Source organism: Sturnira hondurensis, unplaced genomic scaffold (assembly GCF_014824575.4).
Source record: "Sturnira hondurensis isolate 20B ecotype Veracruz unplaced genomic scaffold, ASM1482457v3 Scaffold0014953, whole genome shotgun sequence".
Classification (NCBI taxonomy): domain Eukaryota; kingdom Metazoa; phylum Chordata; class Mammalia; order Chiroptera; family Phyllostomidae; genus Sturnira; species Sturnira hondurensis.
The window spans coordinates 1,499,241-1,524,414 of record NW_028087584.1 but is presented as its reverse complement, the minus strand read 5'-3'; the positions used below and the strand labels follow the sequence as shown (position 1 = coordinate 1,524,414).

The 25,174-nt window shown below is 39.0% G+C and overlaps 1 protein-coding gene across 8 annotated transcripts in view; it reads left to right on the top strand.

The window, feature by feature from the left end:
• The window catches only part of ST7 (suppression of tumorigenicity 7), a 319,529-nt gene that overhangs the window by 166,294 nt on the left and 128,061 nt on the right, over positions 1 to 25,174 (top strand). For all 8 annotated transcript variants that reach the window (XR_005069142.1, XR_005069143.1, XM_037064214.1 and 5 more), the window contains one exon: positions 563 to 722. Coding sequence is in view for 6 of the 8 variants with exons in the window: in XM_037064214.1 (XP_036920109.1) it covers positions 563 to 722 (160 nt within the window). In the remaining 2 variants the exon portion in view is untranslated. The remainder of the gene's footprint in view (positions 1 to 562; positions 723 to 25,174) is intronic.

Sequence of the window (25,174 nt, the reverse complement as noted above, 5' to 3'; positions counted from 1 at the left end):
GTATCTGGGTGTTATATATAGATGAAATGGGATGCCTTCCATTCTTTTTGTAAAGCCAGCATTTCCCTAAAGAGATAGTTTTTTTAAATATAATTTTTGTATCTTAATATTATAGAGGTATAGTTTTATCAGAATCTAAGGTGCCAAGAATTCGAATATTTTATAAGTCATACTTCTGAAAGTGGCTTCTTTGTATATATTTCTGGAGTTCTGTTTCAGCTATGATAATTTTGTTATTAAAATGATATGTAAATTTTAAGGAAAAGAATATTGAGCAACTCTTACAGTGTTTTTTAATCCATGATTGTAGCTATAGATTTTTCTTCAAAACCAATATTAAATGGAGAAGCAACATTAAGAGTTTAAAGTGTAATTGATGTTTTAATTTTTATAAACACTGAAATTTTTAGAATAAATTAAACAACTTTTTGGCATAAAGATGGTTTAATTAAGTGTTTAAGGTAGATATAATTAGTAAATGCAACATATTTTATGGACATGTGTACAAAAATCATAAATAGTAACAAGCACCATAATCACGCTTATTATTTTTCTATTCTAGATATTTGAATGGTGGTATTTTCGCAAGTATGGAACATCATTCATTGAACAAGTCTCAGTAAGCCACTTGCGCCCCCTTCTGGGAGGTGTTGACAACAACTCCTCCAACAATTCTAACTCCAGCAATGGGGACTCAGATTCCAACAGGCAAAGTGTCTCAGGTATGGAAAGTCCTTCAGTTTGCAGCAGTGTTTGCTTACTCTTACTAAATTATTATAACCATATGAAAATAAGAATGTTATTTAAATGTTTGACTTTAGGGAAAAATCTGTTTATTTCCCTGAGGAGGTGACAACCTTTACAGAGAACTAGCATATAAGCATTCCAGGGAAAGGAATATTTATCTTGTTTAATTTACTTTTTCTTTCATTTGATTTAGCTAAAGGTCATTTAGGTCAATGTTCCCAACTTGAGTCTTCAGCCTCCTTGTCCCTAGTTTCTCAAACTATTATTGAATGTATCTATTCTTTTTCATGCTACTTACAGAATCTTAAGTCTAACTAGAGCTGATAGCATTGCTCCTCTGCTTAATTAACAGGCTTCATCTGTTCTTACTACACTGAAGATAAAGCCCAGATGCCTTCTCTCAGCATAAGCTGCTTCTAACTTATTTTTGCCAGCCTTGGTTTCTGTCACAATCCAGTCTCTTTCCCGTACATTTCTTGAACATGCTATGTTTTTTGAAGATCCTCTGCCTGGAAGACTGTCTCCATGTCTCCCTGTTTCCCTTGTCTCCTGTGTTTGTTCAACTTTCACAACCCAACTCAAGTGTTATCTTCTAGGAAGCTTTCTGTGATAGGGTTGTACAATATCTCTCACATTCACTGACCCTTAACTTTTTATCTTTAGCAACATTGATCAGATTATACTATAATTTTTAAACTTTCATTACCATACCTCTAGCACTTTGCAGTGTCTGTTATATCATAGAAACTCAATGAATGAATGAATGAGCACATACAAAGCCTGTGCTTTCTCCACTCATAAAAGAAGGGACAATATAATTTTCTGTTATATTTTTAGTCTCATCATCAGCTCAGTGAACATTTCCTAGGTCCTTAATATGAACCGAGCCTTGTACAGGTCCTGATGGAACTTTTGGGTCTACTGACTGTATGAGGGAAACATCTAGTGCTATGGAGAACAGAGGTGGGATTCTTGACTCAAACTGGAGGAAGTCTTTTGCTTCTTGACTTCCTGAGACTTGAAGAATTAAGAGGAAGAAATTAAAGAGCTAGGTTAGATGTTTTTAATTCCTCTCTAGAATAACTCAGTCCATATTACATAATGGTCAAGCCAGGGGATAAGTATCAAATAGAATTGTGTATATATTTTATTTCTGATGTTGATTTCAATGCTCTTTTATAGACCCTTTGTCAGATAGCCATGAGTGGCAATAGGCAACTCTAAGTACACATTTAACTTAATCCTAAACGATACAAGTGTAAGAGATGGCACACAGAAGTGACAAAGTTGTCTGGAATTTTGTAAACTCATCTACTTTGTGAAAGAAACAGAAAGGTACCTGAGCAAAATGAACCATTACTTCAACCATCTACTCTAATGAGTGTGGCATATTATGCTAATTAGTAATCCTGATCACTCAGTCATCATCACAAAAGCAATTGTGGATAATTGCCATCACTTTGCATCTGCTGTGAAGACCTCAGAGATTAAATGCGCTCTTGTCTGATTACTGTAGTCTTTGAATGATACAAGATATTATAGAAAATTAACAGACTGAAAAAAGAAAGCTGCCTCATTTGAGGCCATGCTTTATTGTGAGTACATTTTTTGTTTTCATTAAAATTACTTCTCTACCCAATTTAAATTGTTTACATCATTCTTTAATGCAATAAAGATCCCATGCTATCCTTATTGTCATTATAATTTTGCTATCTCTCTTTGTGACTGCCTTGAATAAGCTCTTTATAAAAATATAGTCGATAATAATAATTATAGAAATCAGGGGATTTCATTTATAAATGAAATAAAGAACATCAGGGAAATCAGGAAATTCATTCCCAATTTCATTTATACTAAGTTATTACCCAGGTGAAATTCTTTTTTAAAGATTTATATAAAAGATATATATCTTAGCACTGGCTCATGTGGCTCAATAGATTCAGTGCTGGCCTGTGGACTGAAAGGTCACCAGTTCAATTCACATGCCTGGGTTTTGGGCCAGGTCCCCAGTTGGGGGACATGTGAGAGGCAATTGATCTGATGTGTCTCTCACACATCGATGTTCCTCTCTCTTTCTACTTTCCCCTCTCTCTAACTGAGTGAATTATAATTTGAGTGAATTCTAAATAAATAAATAAATATTCAAAAGCTCAGTCTTTTCTCTTCTGGAAAAGACTGAGCTTTTGAATATTATTAATACAGTTCCACTAGCATTTACTGAATGTCACTACTAGACCTGAAATATTTCTTTTCATAATACATATAGTGTTTATGATCTGATCTCATAACAATGTTTAGTTACATTTAGGAAAATGGAAATTATCTTAAGTATTTATGGGGCTCAATATGCCTACTTTTGACATTTGGATTTCTAATATTTGGCTTTCTTAGCCCAACAAACTTGTAGCTGATATGGAAATACCAGATACCATGGGACTAATGCCATTTTCCGCATCTTCTTTTCTTTATTTTGCTTATTTATTTTTATTTTTTATAAGAAAAATAGTATACAATTTGTGTATCTCTTAATAACTTTGTGTATTCTGCTTCAGCTAAGTGTAAAGGCAAAAGAAGGTCAAAACCAAGGATAATCAAAACATTTTCTTAAAATAATTTGTTCAGAAATTCCTGTTGCCTTAATAATAATGAAATGACTATTGCCTTAATAACAGAATGGTGAATCTATTGAATTTTTTGAAGCAACATAAGACAGCTATTTGCTGAATCTTACGTGAAATACAATATGGCTGACAAAGTCCCATGGACATTGACACACTTTAATGACATTGCTTATTTGAGAAAAATTATTGAAAAAGCTAAAAATAAGTGGAAAACATTGGTTTATATGAAAACTCATAGTGTAGCTGTTTTCTTCAAGAATCATTTGTTTTGATTAAAAGCAGAAAGAACTGGCTTACCTAAGAATAATTTTGGGTGGGGAAAATAGGGTGGAGAGATTTGTGATTGTTATAGGGCAAACTGTTCATATATTTGTTTAACTTTTGGATCTGTGCAAATTGACCTGAGTATAGACCCTCTCAAAAATTTGTAGTAATCTTCATCTTAATGTAGCCAAATTTCAGATTGGTTGACTTAAGGTAACATTTACAAATATTTCACTTGTTTTGGATTATTTGGAAGTTAAACTGCTGTTTTTCTCACAAGTATACAGTTTCTGATAAATCCTGCTGATATATTTGCCATGTCACCATGTTTCTTGCTGCCGTTTCTTAATTCAACTTAGCTTTTGCATAGGGATTTGAAACATGGCCAATTTCTCCTTGTCACAAGGGAATGAATTCTCAGGGCCCAGGAACATTCTAAATTTGAGTTTATGGAAACACCTGTTTGATAATTTGCCCTGTTTTCAAATAAGATGCCATAAAGACAAGGTTTGCAGCATTCAGATTCTTCAAGATATTTGGAAAAGTGTAGGGTGTTCCATCACATGAGAAGTATAATCGCCAAAGTCAAGTTTAAATTCTCTGAGACATTTTAATAGCCTCTTATATAGAACTGGATCTTTAGACAAATACTGGTTACAGTCTCTTGACTTCCTGTCACAAATCCTCTCATTTTAATATTATTTAATCAACATAAGATATATATATTTTTAAAGATTTTATTTATTTATTTAGAATTCACTCAAATTATAATTCACTCAGTTAGAGAGAGGGGAAAGTAGAGAGAGAGGGGAAAGTAGAAAAAGAGAGGAACATCGATGTGTGAGAGACACATCAGATCAATTGCCTCTCACATGTCCCCCAACTGGAGACCTGGCCCAAAACCCAGGCATGTGAATTGAACTGGTGACCTTTCAGTCCACAGGCCAGCACTGAATCTATTGAGCCACATGAGCCAGTGCTAAGATATACATCTTTTATATAAATCTTTTAAAAAAGAATTTCACCTGGGATTTTAAATTTAAGTTTATTACATTGCAGGAACCTGTTCAAGCGCTGATTAAATACATATAATAAATTAAAGAAAAGCAATGGAGATGAAGAAACTCAGAATGCTAAGATATATCCTAAGAACTTAATAGATTTTTGAATTCTCATAACACCAGAACAAATAGAACTATGGCTTCCTCTTTCCCCAAGAGGCTTCCTCTTTCCCCAAGAGGAAGCCATATAGTTCAAATAATAACGACTAACACTCTTAGTTCCTACAATCAGGTTTACATCTATTAACTCACAGTAACCTCATGAAGCAAATACTGGTATTATTTCTATTTTGCAGTTGAGGTAGTAAGTCATAACATTTAAGGTGAAGGAGTTTTTATTATAGATGGGTGCTGAATTGTTTTCAAATGCTTTTTCTACGTCTATTGATATGATCATGTGGATTTTATTCTTTATTTTGTTTATGTGGAATATTATGTTTTTGGACTTGCCTATTTTATATGAACTTTGCATCCCTAGAGTAAATCTCACTTGATCATGGTGTATGATCTTTTAAAAATATTGCTGGATCAAGTTTGTTGAAGATTTTATTTTAGCACCTGTGTTCATCAGGCATATTGGCCTATAGTTTTATTTTTTTCTAGTATTTTTATCTGGTTTTGGAATTAGAAACATGCTGGCCATATAAAATGAGATTGGCAGCTTTCCCTCTAGAATTACTTGGAATAGTTTGAGAAGGATAGGTGTTAGTTCTTCTTTGATGTTTGGTAAAATTCATCTATAAAGCCTTCTGGCCCAGGAATTTTGTTTGTTGGTACTTTTTGATTAGTGCTTCAATTTCATTAGTTGTAATATGTCTATCCAGATTCGTTGATTCTTCCTGATATAGTTTCGGATGATCGTATGTTTCATTTGTCCAGGTTGTCCAATTTGTTTGCAAATAATTGTTCATAATATTTTTGTTAGTCTTTGTATTTTTTTAGTGTCAATTGTTACTTCCTCCCTTTCACTTTTTTCATTATTTAAAAAAAATTATTTTATTTTTTAAATGATTTTATTTATTTATCTTTAGAGGGGAAAGGAAGGAGAGAGGGAGAGAAATGTCAATGTATGGCTGCCTCTCGTGCATCCCCTGCTGGGAACTGGCCTGCAACCCAGGCATGTGCCCTGACTGGGAATCGAACCAGATCCTTTGGTTTAGAGGCCCATGCTCAATCCACTGAGCTACACAAGGCAGGGCAAATGTATTTTTATTTTTAAATTATATTTTACTGATTATGATTTTACAATTGTCTCAGTTCTTTCCTCTCTGCTCTCTTCTATTAGCACACCTCGCTCCATCAGGCAATAATCCCCACACCATTGTTCATGTCCATGGGTCGCGTGTGTATGTTCTCCTGCCACTCTGTTTCCTATACTGTACTTTACATCCCATGCCTATTCTGTAGCTGCCTATTCTGTGGCTGCCTATTTGTACTTCCTAATCCCCTCATCTCTTCACTCATTTCCCCAGACTCCCTTCCATCTGGCCGCAATCGTCAAATGCTCTTCATATCCATGATTCTGCCTCTGTACTTCTTGTTTGCCTAGTTTGTTTCTTAGATTCAATTGTTGCTAGATAGGTAATTATTGGTATTTCATTGTTCATAGTTTTTTCCTTTGGTTTTAATTTTTTTAAATTTCTTTCCTGTTCAAGTACAGTTTTCTGTCTTATATTCCCAACCCTGCCCAGTGCTCCCAACCTCCCTCCCATTTCCACCCCCCGTCTTAGTTATTGTCCATGTGTCCTTTATACTTGTTCATGTGAGTCCTTCCCCTTTTCCCCTGTGATTCTCTCCACTCTCCCCTCTGGTCCCTGTCAGCCTGTTCTGTATTTCAGTGCCTTTGCTCATATATTGCTTCCTTGTTTGTTTTGTTGTTTAGATCCTTTTAACATTGATATCATATGGTATTTGTCTTTCACTGCCTGGCTTGTTTCGCTCAGCATAATGCTTTCCAGTTCCATCTATGATGTTGCAAGGGGTAGGAGCTCCTTCTTTCTTTCTGCTGATAGAATTTCATTGTGTAAATGTACCATAGTTTTTTGATCCAGTCATTTACCGATGGGCATCTAGGTTGCTTCCAACTCTTGGCTATCATAAATTGTGCTGGTATCAACATCGGGGTGCATAGGTTCTTTTGGATTGGTGTTTCAGGGTTCTTAGGATATACTGCTAATAGTGGAATTGCTGGGTCAGAAGGTACGTTCATTTTTAGTTCTCTTAGAAAATTCCATACTGTTTTCTATAGTGGTTGTACCAGTCTGCAATCCCCCGAACAGTGAACTAGGGTTCCATTTCCCCACAACCTCTCTAATACTTGTTGTTTGTTTCTTTGTTTATGATGGCCATTCTGACTGGTGTAAAGTGGTATCTCATGGTGGTTTTAATTTGCATCTCTCTGATAGCTAACAATATTGAGCATCTTTTCATGTGTCTCTGAATCCTCTGTATGTACTCCTTGGAGAAGTGTCTGTTCAAGACCTTTCCCTATTGTTTAATTGGATTGCTCGTCATCTTTGAGTGGAGTGGAGTGAGTTCTTTGTGTATTTTGGAGATTAAACCATTGTCTGAGGTATCATTGGCAAATATGTTTTCCCAAGCTGTTGCTTCTCTTTTTATCTTGATACTGTTTTCTTTAGCTGTCCAGAAGCTTTTTATTTTGATGAGATCCCATTTGTTTATTCTTTCCTTTATGTCTCTTGCTCTAGGGGACGTATCTATAAAAATATTGCTGTGTGGAATATCTGAGATTTTCCTGCCAATGCTCTCCTCTAGGGCTCTAATGGTTTCCCAGATTATACTTAAGTCTTTGATCTACCTTGAATTTATTTTGGTGTATGATGTAAGTTGGAGTTTCATTTTTTTGCACATAGCTGTCTAGTTCTCCCAACACCATTTGTTGAAGAGGCTATCTTTACCCCATTTTATGTTACTGCCCCCTTTGTTGAATATTAATTGACTGCAGAGAGTTGGGTGTATTTCTGGGCTCTCTGTTCTATTCCATTGGTCTATGAGCCTGTTTTTCTGCCAGTACCAGGCTGTTTTAATTACAGCGGACTGGTAGTACAGTTTGATATCAGGTATTGTGATCCCTCCTACTCTGCTCTTCTTTCTCAAAATTGTGGCTGCTGTTCGGGGTCTTTTATGGTTCCATATAATTTTGAAATATTTGTTCTATGTCTGTGAAATATGCCATTGGTACTTTAATAGGTATTGCATTGAATCTGTAAATTGCTTTGGGTACTATGGACATTTTGATGATGTTAATTCTTCCAATCCATGAACACGGTATATGTTTCCATTTGTTTGTGTCTTCCTTGATTTCTTTCTTCAGTGTTGTGTAGTTTTCTGCATACAGGTCTTTTACCTCCTTGGTTAGGTTTATTCCAAGATATTTTATTTTTGTTTTTGCTATATTGAATGCGATTTTTTTCTTGATTTCTGCTTCTGCTATTTCATTGTTGGTATACAAAAATGCCTTTGATTTCTGGATATTGACTTTGTAACCCACTGTTTTGCCAAATTAATTTATTAGTTCAAGCAGTTTTTTGGTAGAGTCTATAGGATTTTCCATGTACACTATCATGTCATCTGCAAGCAATGACCGTTTTGTTTCCTCCTTTCTAATTTGGATGCCTTTTATTTCCTTTCCTTGCCTGATTGCTGAGGCTAAAACTTCCAATACTATATTAAATAGAAGTGGTGAAAGTAGACAACCTTGTCTTGTTCCTGAACTTAGTGGAAAAGCTTTTAGTTTTTGCCCATTGAGTATGATGTTGGCTGTAGGTCTTTCATATATGGCCTTTATTATATTGAGGAGCGTTCCCTCTATTTCCATTTCTCTGAGTGCCTTTATCATAAATGGGAGTTGTACATTATCAAAAGCTTTTCTGTGTCTATTGATGTGATCATGTGGTTTTTGTCCTTGCTTTTGTTTATGTGATGTATTACATTTACTAATTTGTGAATATTGAACCATCCTTGCATCCCTGAGGTGGATCCCACTTGGTCATGGTGTATGATCTTTTTGATGTGTTGTTGGATGCGATTTGCCAGTATTTTATTGAGGATTTTAGTGTCTATGTTCATCAGCGATATTGGCCTGTAGTTTTCTTTCTTTGTTGTGTCTCTATCTTGCTTTGGAATTAGGATGATGCTGGCTTCATAAAAAGAGTCGGGGAGTTTTCCCACCTTTTGGATTTTTTTGAATAGTCTGTGAAGAATAGGGGTTAGCTCTTCCTTAAAAGCCTTGTAGAATTCTCCTATGAAGCCATCTTTTCCAGGGCTTATGTGTGACGGGAGTTTTTTGATTACTGCTTCAATTTTATCTGCTGTTATTGGCCTGTTCAGGTTTTCTGCTTCTTTTTCATTGGGTTTTGGAAGATTATATTTTTCTAGAAATTTGTCAATTTCACCTAGGTTTTCAAATTTCTTGGCATACAGTTCTGCATAGTAATTTCTTACAATCCCTTCTATTTGTCTGGTATCAGTTGTAATCTCTCCTCTTTCATTTCTGATTGTGTTTATTTGGGTCCTCTCTCTTCTTTTCTTGATGAGCCTACTTAAAGCCTTGTCTATTTTGTTTATCTTTTCAAAAAAACCAACTCCTGGATTCATTGATTCTTAGAACTGTGCTTTTAGTCTCTATGTCATTTAATTCTGCTCTGATTTTGGTTATTTCCTTCCTTCTACTTGCACTGGGCTTTCTTTGTTGTTTTTCCTCAAGTTCTTGCAGGCGTCAGGTTAGGCTGTTTATTTGAAATGTTTCTGTCTCTTTAGGTAAGCCTGTATTGCTATGAACTTCCCTCTCAGGACTGCCTTTGCTGTGTCCCATAGGTTTTGGGTTGTTGTGATTTCTTCCCTAATTTCATTCTTGACCCATTCATTGTTTAATAGCATACCATTTAGTCTCATGATTTTGGGTGTTTTTGGTTTTTTCCTGTGGGGTTGGTTTCCAATTTCAGTCCCTTGTGATCAGAGAAAATGCTTGGTATGATTTCTATTTTCCTAAATTTGTTGAGTCTCGTTTTGTGTCCTATCATGTGGTCTATCTTTGAAATGTTCCATGTGCATTTGAAAAGAATGTGTATTTAGCTTCTTTGGGATGGAGGACTCTATATATATCAATTAGGTCCATTTCATCTAGGGTGTCATTTAATGCTGCAATATCTTTGTTGATATTTTGTTTGGAAGATTTGTCCATTTTAGACAGTGGGGTGTTAAAATCCCCTAGTATAATTGTGTTGCTGTCAATATCTTTCTTGAGGTCCTCTAGGATTTTCTTTATATATTTGGGTGCTCCTATGTTGGGTACATACATATTTATGATGTTAATGTCTTCTTGGTGGATTCTTCCCCTGAGTATTATGAAGTGACCTTTTGGATCTCTCTTTATGGCCTTTTTTTTGAAGTCTATTTTGTCTGATATGAGAATTGCCGCCCCGGCTTTTTTTTCTTGTCCATTTGCTTGGAAAATTTCTTTCCAGCCTTTCACTTTTAGTCTGTGGTGGTCCTTTGACCTGAGGTGGGTCTCTTGTAGGCAGCGTATGTGTGGGCCATGCTTTCTTATCCATTCAGCTATTCTGTGTCTTTTAATTGGTGCATTTAATCCATTTACGTTTAAGGTTATTGTTGAAAGGTACTTATTCATTGCCATTTATGTACCTGTGTTCCTCTCTGTCTCTCTTTTCCTTCCTTTCCTTAAAGTAGCCCTTTTAGTAGTTCTTGTAGAGCTGGCTTGATGGAGGCATATTCTTTTAGACGTCTTTTGTCTTGGAAGCTCTTTATTTGGCCTTCTCTCTCGATTGAGAACCTTGCTGGGTAAAGTAGCCTTGGTTGTTGGCCTCTGTTTCTCATTACTTGGAATATTTCTTGCCATTTTCTTCTTGCTTGGAATGTTTCCATTGAGAAGTCAGTAGCCAACCTTATTGGGACTCCCTTGTATGTTACTTCCTTTTTCTCCCTTGCTGCCCTTAGGATTCTCTCTTTGTCTTGGAGGTTTGCCATTTTAATGTTGATGTGTCTTGCAGTTGGTCTCTGGGTTTCACCTGATTGAGACTCTTTGTGATTCCTGGATTCGTGTGACTTTATCTCTCATCAAGTTAGGAAAATTTTCCGTTATTACTCTTTCAAATAGGTTTTCTATCCCTTGTTCTCTTTCTGGTATTCCTATTATTCAGATATTATTTTGTTCCATATTGTCTTGCATTTCTCTTAATCCCTCCTCATTTTTTCTGAGCCTCTTTTCCTTTATTTGCTCTGTCTGGGAGAGTCTTTCTACTCTGTCCTCTAACTCACTGATGCGGTGTTCTGCCTCATCGATCCTGCTTTTCATACCTTCTACTGTGTTCTTCAGTTCAGAAATTCTCTTTTTCATTTCCCGTTCGCATTTGCTGATGGTTTCTATTTCCTTTTTCATGTTGATGTAGTTTGAGGAGAGTTCATTGTAGTTCCCCTGTAGTTTCTGGTAGCTCGTTGTAAGCTCTTTGAATTTCCTGATAACCAGTGCTTTGAATTCAATATCTGATAATTTACTTGCCTCTATTTCATCTAACATTCTTTCTTAGGCTTCCTTTTTTTTTCATTTGGGGATTGTTTCTTTGTCTTCCCATGGTCTTTGAGACTGTTCTTGTTGGCCTCAGCTTCTGAAATTGATCTGTTCTGATTCCCTGGGTTTATGGTGTGGACTTCTGTGGTAGTATACCTGTGAAATTCAGTGGTGCAGTCTCCTGCAGCTATCTTGGTGTTCTCCACTTCCACCTACTCCTTTTTTTTGTGCATGTGTGATCAGTTAGAGGGGGAGGCAAAATGGTTCATGATAGCTGAAGAGTATTTTGTGTTATTTACAGCCACAGTCAGTAGAGAAGAAATATACAATCTTTAGGCTATGTATAGTGTTAACCTATGTACTCTTCGACCCAGCTTGCCACTTGTAAGAAAGGATGCACAGAAGATAAGTCTCTTGTTGGGAAGGGAAGGCTTGTGAGTTGTATCTAGAAAGCAGTGTGGTTGCGGGTGGTCAGATTTTGAGGTAAGGTGAGAGTAAAGGTTAGTAACTAGGTGTAGTGTGTGAGCAAATAGTGTTAATCACTACAGTAATAGAATTCAGGAATCTGTAAGGTGGTCTAAGGTCCGAGAGATGTGTTGTGAAGTATTTACCATTGTATAGAACAGCTATTATTTACAGTAATATTCGAGCAACATTCATGTGACAGACTCTATGTGATCTGTCTGAATGGGGGTTATAGAACTTGGGTAGTATGCCAAAGGAAAGCAAGTGACGTGAAGTAGAGATAATTAGCAATACATTGTGGAGGAAAGAATAGGAGAAACCTGTCAAATAGTACAATATAACCAGCCAGGACTAAGAAACCTGTACAGAAAGAGGAGGAATACAAAGATATTATTAAAATAAAAAAGAAATGAGAACAATGAAAAAAATAATATTACACCTATGCAGCAACTTGAGGCTTTTCTGCTATAGCAAAGTGAAATTTGTCTCTGTGTCACTCTTGTTGAGATGCCCCCTCTTTAGGTCACACTATGGTCCTTTCACAGTTCCCAGTTATTTGTGTCTCTTGTGGGTAAGAGAAAACTAAGCAACAAACAAACAAACAATCCAAAAAGCGCACACACACACACACATACGCACGCACAAAAGTCAGGAGAAAGGAAGAATAAGCGAAAACTTTGGGAAGAAAGGAAGAAGGACTAAAACTGGACAAAAAGGAAAATGAGGGACAAAATATTGAAAGATAGAGCAAAAATACAATTTAAAAAATATAAAATAACTGCTCTGGCTGGTGTAGCTCAGTTGATTGAGCTCAGGCCTGCGAACCACACAATCACGGTTTGATTCCCAGTTAGGGCACATGCCTGGGTTGCAGGCCAGTTCCCAGCAGGGGACTCACGAGAGGCAACCATGCCATGATACTTCTCTCCTTTTCTCCTTCCCTTCCTTTCTGAAGATAAATAAATAAAATATTTAAAAATATATTAAAAAATAAAAAATATCTTAGATAACTTAGAAAAGAAGTTGCTGAAAAAAATCTTCCTTTATCGGTTTTAAACTGTCCAAACCAGTTTTCCTGGTTGCAGCAGGACCTCTCTGTGGGCTGGGATGCAGGCATGCATGCTCATGCATGTGGGCCAGCCGGGCTACAGGATTGGGCTGTTCGAACCCGCACCCCTGGCATGCTGCCTGGGTCCCTCAGGATCTGGCACTGTCCTTCCCAGTCCCGGAGCAGGACTCAGGTGTTCCCGCCCCTCCCCTGGATGGCTGCTGGGCTGGTTGGGCTGTGAGGCAAGTTGCTGTTGCAGAGCACCTCAGTTCACTTTCCAATAGAGACTTCTCCACAAAGCCTGCCTCTCGGCCCAGCCCAATCCCCAAAAGACCAGCAACAACAGTGTCCTTGTCAAATCCCCTGGGCTGGCAGGCTGGCAACCACAGAGTCCGCTGTTGAACAGGGCGCTCTGCCCCTGCCACCCTTTATGTAAACTTAAGCCCACAGGTCTCTGCCCAGTATTGTCCAGCCTTTCCTAGATGGGGAGGGAGGGAGTCACTTCTCTCCTATGGACTCTGTAGCAGGCGCATGGCTCCCACGGCTCCCACGTTTCCCACGGAGTCTGTTGTAGACCCACAGGGTGCTGGGCTTCTGGAGTTCCTTCCACAGCAGGCGCCCCATCACTGGTCCCAGACTGGGGCCTGTTTCCCACCGAGATCGCCTGCCACTTCTCATCTGTACTCACGCACCTGCCAAGGTCGCCTGCTGCCTCCTACTGTCTGCACTCAAGTATCAGGCTGTGGGCCTAGCCCACCAGGGGCGCAGCCCACCTATGCAGGGGCCCTGGTGCTTTTGTACTCACTCGCCTTCCGGAGTCCTCACTGACCTGCAGCTGTCTGGTTCCTCTGTCACACTCTCTGGTCTCTTATTTTCATAAGTGCTGGGGAATTGTTGGTTGATTATGTTGTTCTTCAGTAGATCTGCCTGGATTTTCTACCAGGTGTACGGGAGCTGGATTCCCTCCGTGCTACTCTGTCACCATCTTAATCTCTCCTACTGTTCATAGTTCTGATTTTCTTTTTCTTAATAAATCCCTTTCACATTTCATATAATAATGGTTTGGTGATGATGAACTCCTTTAGTTTTTTCCTTTTTTATTTAATTGTTGTTCAAGTACAGTTTTCTGTCTTTTACTCCCATCCAAGCCCACCCTCCCACCCCCACCCCCCTGCTCCCCCTCCCTCCCCTATCCACCCCCCTTAGTTGTTGTCCATGTGTCCTTTATACTAGTTCCTGTAAATCCGTCCCCTTTTTCCCCTGAAATTCCCTCCTCTCTCCCCTCTGGTCACTGGTTCCTTTTGTTTTTTTCTTAATCTGGGAAGCTCTTTATCTGCCCATTGATTCTAAATGATAGCTTTGCTGGGTAGAGCCATCTTGGCTGTAGATCCCTGGTTTTCATGACTGAATATTTGTTGCCAATCCCTTTTAGTCTGCAAAGTTTCTTTTGAGAAATCAGTAGATAGTCTTATGGGAACTCCTCTGTAGATAACTAACTTTTTTTCTCTTGCTGCTTTTAAGATTCTCTATTTTCAGCCTTTGGCGTTTTAATTATGATGTGTCTTTGTGTGGGCCTCTTTGTTTCCATCTTGTTTGGAACTCTCTGTGCTTCCTGGATGTGCATGTCTCTCTCCTTCACCAAATTAAGGAAATATTATATCATTATTTTTTAAATATGTTTCCAAATATGTTTTCTTGCTCTTTCTCTTCTCTTTCTGGAACTCCTATGATGTGAATGTTGGACCTCCTGAAGTTGTCCCAGAGGCTGCTTACACAATCATTTTGGGGGGGTTCTTTTTTCTTCTTGGTGTTCTGATTTGTTGTTCTTTGCTTCCTTATGTTCCAAATCACTGATTTGATTTTGGCTTCATCTATTCTGCTATTGTTTCCCTGTAAATTGTTCTTTATTTCAGTTACTATATTCTTTGTTTCTGACTGGGTCTTTTTTATCTGTTGAAGTTCTCACTAAGTTCCTTGAGCATCCTTATAACCAGTGTTTTGAACTCTGCATCTGGTAGATTGCTTATTTCCATTTTGTTTAGTTCTTTTTCCGTAGTTTTGATCTGTTCTTTCATTTGGGCCATGTTTCTTTGTCTCCTCATTTTGGCAGGCTCCCTTTTTTTTTTTCTATGTATTAGGTAGATCTGCCCTATCTTGGTAGTATGGCCTAATATAGTAGGTGTCCTCTAGGGTTCAGTGGCACAACCTCCTCTATCAACCAAGCTGGAAGCTTGAGGTGCACCCTTCATGTGGGCTGAGTACACTCTTCTCTTGCAGTTGAGCCTTGATTGCTGTTGGCAGATCAGTGGGAGATATTACCCAGGCCAGTCAGCAGCAGAGATTGGCTGTGACTACTAACCACAGACCTCTGCCTTCTGCACAGAATCAGCGGTGCAGGGGCAGTGTGGTGGTCTGTAGCTGTCCAGTGGGTGTGCAGGCTCTGGGGTTTCCAGGGTCATGCAGGCCAAGGTCAGCTCCCACCTGTGTCATACCTGGGGCCATCCTGCATAAACTGTAAAGCAATCTGAGATGGTTGCTACTTGTGCTGGGCTTGGAGATTTTCAGGCAAAGCAAAGCTGTGAATCTAGGATGGCTGCTACTGGTTTAGGGCCTGGGGCCACTTAGCAAGAGGTACAGGGGCTGGGAGCTCACTGAGGCCAATTGTTGCTTGTTTGAGAGGGTTTAGGAAATTGTAAAGCATGAGCTAAGATCACCCATTCATCTGGAAAAGACACTGGGGTGGTCCCATAAGTTGTGTGGGATGGAGTCTTGGGATCTCCCAGATAGGACAAACAATGTTAACCAGGTTGATGGACTCTCAGATATGGCACCTGCCTACTGGCTGTGACTCTGTGGGAGTGAGGTTAGAAAAGGGACAGTGGCCTCTGCCTGCCTTCTGGCCAGTAGATATCTGTCCCTCAGCTCTTGCCTTGATGCCAGACACTTCTATTCCTCCTTGTATGTCACTGCCTCCTTTCAAGCTGCTACCCCAGTGCTAGAACTCAGAGGGATTGAGTCTGAGTCATTCTCTGTGTAGATTTTTTAGGAAATACTGGTTGGGACTCCAGAAGTTTCTTCCACTGTCAATCCCTGCTGGTTTTTGTAGCCAGAAGTTATGGAGGCTTATCTTCTTGACATTGGAACTCTGGGCTGGCGTGGGGCTGGGACTCCTTGCTCCCGAGATAAACATCCTGAGTTTTTATCTACCACACATGGATGTGGGACCAGCCTATTCCTCCTCTCCCCACCTCCTACTAGTCTAGATGGATGTGGTTTCTTTAATTCCATAGTAGTCACACTTTATTCAACTCAATTTCTGATGGTTATGTGTGTTGGTTCTATATTTGTAATTTTGAAGTGGTTGTGCGAAGAGGTGAGCCTATGCTGCCTTCTTAACTAGAAGTCTCTCATTTCTGATTTTATTTATTTGAGTTCTCTTTCTTATAGTCTTGATGAATATAGTTAAGGTTTGGCAATCTTGTTTATCTTTTTAAAGAATCAGCTCTTGAGACTTCCGCCAAGATAGAGGCATAGGTGGAAACACTGTGCCTTCTCCCACAACCAAGTTTGAATACAACAAAGGTTTGGAGAACAAAGACACAGCCAAAGACCAGAAAATTGAATTATATGGAAGTCTGACAATGCCAAACCGTTCAACGGTGACAGTAAGAGGGGCGGAGCCAGCAGTGGAGCAGTCGGGCAGGATAGATCCCCCGACCTAGGTGTGCAAGTGGCCCAGACCCAGTCAGGGTGTGGGGCGGACTGACCACGGTCGCACATTTGAGCACAGTGAGACGGACCACGCAGGCCATGGGGCGAAGGCTGATGGCAGTGGCACACTGGCGTGCAGTGGGACAAAATGCGTGGGCCCGGTGACAGTGGCAGGTGCCGCACCTGTGGCTGCGGCGTGGGAGGTGGCAGACGGGACGCCATTGTTCCTCTCTGACCCCGCCCCCACATACAGCGTCACAACCCAGCGACTGAGTTGCCCTGCTCTGGTGAACGCCTAGGGCTTGGATCCTGATACGTAACAGGCACGAACAGCCCAAAAGATGGCGCAAGAAGAACTCAAAGTCCCAGAGCCAATAACTCTAAGCAACCAAGAAATACCCAGCCTCTCAGATGCACAGTTCAAAACACTGGTCATCAGGATGCTCACAGAACTGGTTGATTATAGTCACAAATTAGAGGAATATATGAAGGCTAAACTAATTGAAATGAAGGGAGTTGTCCAGGAAACCAATAGCGATGGAAAGGAAATGGGGACTCAAATCAATGGAATGGACCAGAAGGAAGAACAAAACATCCAACCGGAAAGGAATGAAGAAATGAGAATTCAAAAAAATGAGGAGAGGCTGAGGAACCTCCAGGACATCTTTAAACGTTCCAACATCCGGATTATAGGGGTACCAGAAGGGGGAAAGAAACAGCCACGAGTGGAAAACTTATTTGAACAAATAATAAAGGAGAACTTCCCCAGTCTGGCAAAGGAAATAGACTTCCAGGAAATCCAGGAAGCTCAGAGAGTGCCAAAGAAGTTGGACCCAAGAAGGAACACACCAAGGCACATCATAATTACACTAGCCAAGATGAAAATGAAGGAGAGAATCCTAGAAGCAGCAAGAGATAAGGAAGAGACAGCAAGAGACAGTCACCTATAAAGGAGTACCCATCAGACTGTCAGCGGATTTCTCAAAAGAGACCTTACAGGCAAGAAGGGGCTGGAAAGAAGTATTCCAGTCATGAAATCCAAAGACCTACAGCCAAGATTGCTTTATCCAGCAAAACTTTCATTTAGAATGGAAGGACAGATAAAGTGCTTCTCAGATAAGGTCAAGTTCAAGGAGTTCATCATCACCAAGCCCTTATTATATGAAATGATAAAGGGACTTACATAAGAAAAAGAAGATGAAAAATATGAACAGTGAAAGGACAGCAAACTCACAGTTATTAACAACCACACCTAAAACAAAAGCAAACCAAGAGGACAGCTAGATCAGGAGTGGAACCATAGAAATGGAGATCACATGGAGGGATAGAAACAGGGGGGTGGGAGGAGGAGAAGGGGGGAGAAGGTACAGAAAATAGCCAGAAAATAGCATAGACAGTAGAAAATAGATAAGGGGGAGGGCAAGAATAGTAGGGGAAATATAGAATCTAAAGAACTTGAGACACATTGTTATAAACTAAGGGGGGGAGAATGGTGGGGGAGGGAGTGTGTGGGTGGAGGGGAATGAAGGGGGGAAATAGAACAACTGTAATGGTATAATCAATAAAATATATTTTAAAAAAAGAATCAGCTCTTGGTTTCATTCATCTTTTGTATTATTTTTAATACTCTATTTTGTTTATTTTTGATCTGATCTTTATTATTTTGTTCCTTCTAGCTTTGGGCTTTGTTGTTCTTTTTCAGTTCCTTCAAGTGTAAACTTAGACTGTTTATTTGACATTTTTCTTTTTTCTTGAAATAGGCCTGACATGCTATTCATTTCCTTCTTTGGATCACTTTGCTGCATCCCATAAATTTTGGTTTGTGTTTTCTTTTTCTTTCTGTTCTTTTTGAGCCTAGATTTTATTTTATTACATTATTTTTTAGAATGATATTTTTTATTTTTTAATTGTATTTTTCCATTAATTATTACATATCCTTCAATTGCGATTGACATACAGTATTATATTAGTTTCAGTTGCACACCCAGTGTTTAGGCAGTATGTAGCTTACTAAGTGATCATCTCAATAAATTTCTTGCCCTTCTCAGTCCAGTTATTAGAATATTATTGACCATATTTCCTATGCTGTACTTTACTTCCCATAACTATTTTGTAACAACCAATTTTACTTCCTAATCCCTTCACCTTTTTCACCCATCCCCCCAAGACCCTCCCATCTTGCAACCATCAAAATGTTCTGTGTATCTATGAGTCTGTTTCAGTTCTGCTTGATAGTTTGTTTTGTTTTGTTTTTTATATTCAACTATTGGTAGATGTGTATTTATTGCCATTATATTGTCCATATTTTTGATGTTTTGATTTTTTTCTTCTTAAGGAAGAACCTTTAATATTTCATATATACTAGTTTGGTGGTGATAAATTCCTTGAGGCTTTTCTTGTCTGGGAAGATCTTTATCTGCCCTTCAATTCTAAATGATAGCTTTTTAGGTTAGGGTAATCTTGCTTGTAGGTCCTTGTTTCTTACTACTTTGAATATTTCTTGCCACTCCCTTCTGTCCTGAAATGTTTCTATTGAGAAATCGGCAGACAGCCTTATGGGAGCTCCCTTGCAGGTAACTAACTTTCTCTTGAAGCTTTAAAGTTTCTCTTTGTGTCTTCACCATTTGCCATTTTATCTATGATGTGTCCTGATGTGGACCTCTTTGGGTTCATCTTCTTTGGAACTCTCTGTGCTTCCATGACTTGTGTGTCATTTTTCTTTACCTGGTTCTAGAAGTTTTGGGTCATTATTTCTTCAAATGGTTCTCGATTCCTTGCTCTCTCCTCCTTCTGGTACCACTGTGATGCAGATGTTGTTATGCTTCATGTTGTTCCAAAGGCCACTAAACTATTCTCATTTTTTAAAATTATATTTTTATTTTTGCTGCTTTGATTAGATTTCTTTTCTACTGTTTCTTCCTTCCATTGTGTTCTTCATTTCAAATATTGTATTTTTCATTTTTGATTGGTCTTTTTTATGGTTTCTGTGTTCTTTTTCATGCTGTTGAGCATCCTTATAACTGTTACTTTGAAATCTATATCTGATAAATTGTTTGCTCCATTTTTCTGAGCTCTTTTTCTAGAGATTTTTTCTGTTCCCTGACTTGGATACTGAAAGGTTTTCCTAGGCTCCGCCGAGGAAGAAATGCCAATCAATCACAAAGTCAGGTGGTATACAGCTTTACTGGGGTTTGCGCACCCGGGTGAGATCCTATGGTCCGCAAAGTGTGGGGCTGGAGAATTCGCCGCCCAAGTAGGGAATGTGGTGGGTTTTATTTTCATTGGCTCTCTGTGGGAGCTGGGATTGGTCCCCTTTGAAGAAAGCGGCAATATATCATTGGCGGTTTTCCTTGGGCTCAGGTTGCTATGCGGATATCTGTTTTGGCAAAGCCCATCGCTCTGGCTTCCTGGTCAGCCGTCTTTTCCGGGTTGTAGTTCAGCCGCCATTTTGTCCTACCCTGCCCATCCTAACAGATACTGTTTCTTTGTCACCCCCTTTTGGCTGCATCTTTGTGTTTATTTCTGTGTATTAGAGAGATCTGCTAGGACTTTTGGTCTTTTTGTTGGGTGACTTTATGTAGGAGATGTCCTGTAGTGTCCAGTGGTGCCATCTCCATGATCACCTGAGCTGGGCACTCCAGGAATGTCTCATGTATGGGTTATATGGGCCCTCATGTTATAATTGAGTCTGGATTGCCATTTGCCTATATGTACTTGAGATCAACCCTTAGTCTGGTTGTGAAGCTCCACCTAGCCACAGCTGGCGAACTTCTCAGCACCCTCTGCAGGTGCTGACCACAGGAAGCGCAATTGACCTCAGCAGTGTTTGGTGCCTGCTGAGATCTCCCTTTGGATATGCGTTTATGAAGCTTATTGGATCCCGCTTTGATGTTATTTGAATGTTGCCACTGTTTGTTTTGGTTCTGGGCCTCCCAGGAGGGACTCTAGTACACATTAGTGTAAGATGCTGCCTGTGTTTTGTCTTCGGCAAGCTGTTTGGAACTATAAGTAATCTGCTCTTTGTGTCTGCCTCTGCTGGGCCTGAGTGCACATGGGAATGACTAAGCTACACACCATGACCACGTTTTACCAGCACTGGGGCAGGGGGCAAGTCAGCAAAAGTCCCAAGGCACCCCAGTGGGTACTGCCTATGCCTGACTATGCTTCCCAGCTGCCTGTTAGGCTCAATCGCTGAAAGAGCCTCCAGCTGTACTTCTCAGCAGGTATGAGCTCCTCAGGGTGAGGTATGGGGGAGTCCAAAGGGAGGGACTGTTGCTTTCCCCCAAGTTGATGCTGCACAAGGGGTAGTGCTCCACCCAAGAACAATGTCATCTGTGTTTTGGGAGGATGATTCAGCACAGGGATCTTGGTGACTATCCCTTCATCTCCCTCCCACAAACTCCAGACTCTCCTCACACAACTCTGTTCTACTTTGCCCTCTCTCTGAAGGAGGCCAGTTTTAGTGGCTGTGAACAGAATTTTGTTAATTGGCCTTTTAAGAGGGTGCCTGTTTCCTTAGATGACTGGTTGACAGAAACTCCACTGAAATTCACAGCTAGATGTTATGTGGACACCTCTTCCTAGCTCTGGAGCTCTGGGCTGGATAGTACAGCTCATGGTTTACACCGCGTGCTTCTCTGGGGGACTCATCCACATCTGTGATATCTATCTAAAACCTCACTGTTTACAGGAGCAGGGACTAGCCCTTTTCATATCTCTGCCCTTCCTACTAGTCTCAATGTGCTTCTTATATAAATCCTTGGTTATAAAACTTCTCTTCAGCCAGTTTTTCAGTTGGTTATTCTTGATGATTGTTCAATAATTTAGTTGTTATTCCAGTTTGGTCCTGGGAGGAACTGAGTGTAGCTTTCATCTACTCTGACTCTGTCTTGGATTGCCCTCTGTAGCTTTTCTATGCCTTACTCTCTACTTCTGTAAAAAGGGTCTACTATATGCTCCCCTTGCTAACTTATATAGGGATATAGGTCAGGGGTACCTAACCCCATGGTGGCGGACTGTTACCAGTCCATGGCCTGTTAAGAACCAGGCCATGAGTGAAGCTCTCCTGAGCTCTGCTCCTGTCTCCTGCCTCCTGCCTCCATCCACAGCAGGCAAGGAAAGCTCACATGAGCTCTGTCTCCATTTATACCCCACCCCCATTACCCACAAAACCTGTCCCCAGTGCCAAAAGGTTGGGGACTTCTACCATAGGTGACTTGAGCTTTAATTCCCTTTATTAAAAGGCTCAAGGAAAATAAAGCTTGTAGCTATAACAAAAGTTGCTGTTGCTGCTGTTCATAATAACATTTACCACCCTTACCAGATTTTAGACTCTGGGAAGAGATGGTAACTTGATAACTTTTTAGCATAAGAAACCTTCCTAGGCTGTGAATTAATAATTTTACTAGTTAAGGATTCCACAAATGGAAATTCTATGTCTTTTAAATTTTTTAAATTTGTTTTTATTTTTTAAGATTTTTTTTGTTTTTAAATTTATTTTTATTTTTTGATGGAGGGGAAAGGAGAGAGAAAGAGAGGGAGAGAAACATCAATGTGTGGTTACCTCTCACACACCTCCTACTGGGGACTTGGTCCACAACCCAGGCGTGAGCCCTGACTGGGAACCAAACTAGCTACTCAATCGCTGGTTTGCAGTCTGGCACTCAGTCCACTGAACCACACTAGCCAGGGCTGTATCTGTCTGTCTGTCTATCTATCTTCCTTCCTTCCTTCCTTCCTTCTTTCCTTCCTTCCTTTCTTTCTTTCTTCTCTCTCTCTCTTATTCTTTATGAAAATTTTATGAAGAAAAGGTTTTTACAGTTAAGTTGGATGTAGAATAATATATTCTTCCATGTTACTAGAAGTCCCATGCCATCAGAGCCTTTTAGTTTTTTTTAAGAATTAAGTTCTCTTTTTCTTTGAGGATTGTGACAAAGGGAAATTCTTTGGTTCTCTCAGAACGTTTATTCCTTCTATAGAGCTTTAGTTGAAAATCAGATAATGGTGGTTAAATGCCCTTTTCATTTTTCTACCAAGGCTATAAACCTCCATTCTGCATACACTGTATCTTTTTTTTTATAACACAGGGTTTAGTGCCAGGACTAATGCATAATAGCCACTCTATACATGTTTAAACTACATTGTCCTATGAGTGATAGGTGAGAATTCTAGAGAAGTACCTGAGCATGAAAAAGTCATGAAATAGCATCATTGAGATGGGAAGTTTTAGTAGGGAATGGTGAGAGGGAAGACTGGAGAAAAGATTGGAGCTTGATTTTAAAGTCCTTGGTGTTAGGTAGCATTTTTTATATTCTTTGTGTCCTACACAGAAACTTACCATTCTATGATGACAAAGGAGAGAATCCGTTCTGTAGGCTTTGGGAACTAAACAAGTGCTAAACATATTATTTACTGCTTCTCTTTGTCTACTTGCATCCTTGCCAGTGTGCTGAGATCTGAACATTTCTGTCGGTAGCTGGGGGCAGATACTTGACTGTAGGCTGCTGTAAATGGAACCATAGAGAATGTGTTTATTGTTTCAAGGGCATATTTTAAACTGAGCTATTAATGATATTAGCAAATCCTTGAAGGAGTCCTAGTCAACTTTAAGTGTTCTAAAGAGGACTGAAATTTTTGATCTTATGGAGAATGAAATTTTTTTGGAGGTAAACTTTTCATTGTGACTTAGATAAAGAACTTATTCCTCAAAGTCACAAATAAGATAAGAATCTTGACCTCATTTAGAAAAATTTAGAGACCTGAATTTAATTTCCTGACTTAAATCTTCATATTTTAATATGTTTGGCATATTCAACCTTTGTCCATATCACAAAACCATCAAGCAGTCCATATTTATGGGTTAGGTTCCCTAGAGTAATTCCACACTGAGAGTTTTTGTGGCAAAGATAAGATTATAACACAGAGCAGCAAAGAAGAAACTAATGTAGCTATGACCTAATTTGAGTGATATGTTCACATATGTTCATATTTGACCTCTAGATTATTTATTGTTAAAGGAAAATTATACCTTCCCTGCGCCCTCAATTTGAAGAATATAGCTAATCAAGACAGCAAATGAAGACATTATGTATTTCCTCACCACATATTTTTTTCTCAGAATATTTTATATTTTTTACAGTTATTAGATTCTAATTCCCAAGGTTCAGGGATAGTTCAAGACACTGGCTACAGACTACATGTATGACACTAATGTTAATAATGATCTTCTTGTTGTTTTTTTTACTACAATGTTTCAGTTTAAATATTGCTAAGTTCTTTTTTTATGAAAGGTGAAGACTATGCCCATTTCCTTCTTCCCAGTTTAAGAACTGGGAAGGTTAGGTTAATTGTATTATCCCTTTTTTAAAAATTATTTTTCAATTGCAGTTGATATACAATACAACAGTTTCAGGTATACGGCACAATGATGATGAAGTGATCACTCCGATACACCCATCTGACACAATACAGCATTATTGACTGTACTTCCTATGCTGTTCCTTACATCCTCGTGACTATTTTTATAATTGGATACCTGTACTTTTTAGTTCCTTTTTAAAAAAAAAGTTTAGTTCTCTAATAGAAGTCATAAAAACAGTATTTCAGAATGTTTGTAGCACCCCCTGCTGGCTACATGTGTCTCTTCCTAAATAAAGATAGCATATTCAGATATTGCTCAAAAATACTTTAGATATACACACCATTTCTCTTTGGAGTTATTTTTATTTAGAAATAATTGTATTTGCATCTAATATATAAAGTTGTGTTGAAATTTTAATTGAATGCAATTTGCTTTGTAATTTGTCAGTTGATATTTGAACAGTGCTTATCCTTAAAGGCAATGTAATGGTGTATCTGCTGGAGACAAAGTATTTGTCATAGCCTTTTTAATAGTATTTCAGATGAAATTCAGTGAGGGAGCAGCATCTCCCCACAGTATACCTAATTTACTATAAATAATGCCACCATGAGCATCTTTGTACATAAACCTGTGTGCATGTTTATTGTATGCTAACTACAAAGCCTGCAATATTTATAAAGTTTTGAGAGTAGCACTTTGGATCTTGAAAGGCATCTATCTGAGGAGGGGTTGGGAGTGGTAAGGACTAAGGAGTTATAAAACTACAAGGACATTGTCATTGTTTGGCTCACCAATGTGATTCAAGCCATGATCTGGAGTGAATTAGTGACACCTCTTAGGGGCTCTTCATTTATGAAAAAAGTAATTATTTAAAAGAAGCATAATATTTTAGTGACAGCCACTGAATTTCAGTTTATTACGAATAAAATTCATCTTGGCTGGTATAGCTCAGTGGATTGAGCATGAGCTGTGAACCAAAGGGTCGCTGGTTTGATTCCCAGTCAGGGCACATGCCTGGGTTGTGGGCTGGGTCCCTAGTGGGAGTCATGTGAGAGGCAACTACACGTTGATGTTTCTCTCCCTCTTTCTCCCTCCTTTCCCCCCTCTCTAAAAAAGTAAATAAATAAAATCTTATAAAAAAACAATAAAATTCAGAACTTCTGGCCAAGATGAACGTATAGGTAGATATGTTCTGCTTCCTTGCACAACCAAAAGAAGGACAACAGCAAATTTAAAAACAAAAAGCAACCAGGACTGCCAGAAACTTGAACTATATGCCAACAACCAAGGAGTTAAAGAAGAAACATTCATCCAGCCTGGTAGAAAGAGCAAAGATGGGCAGCCGGGGTG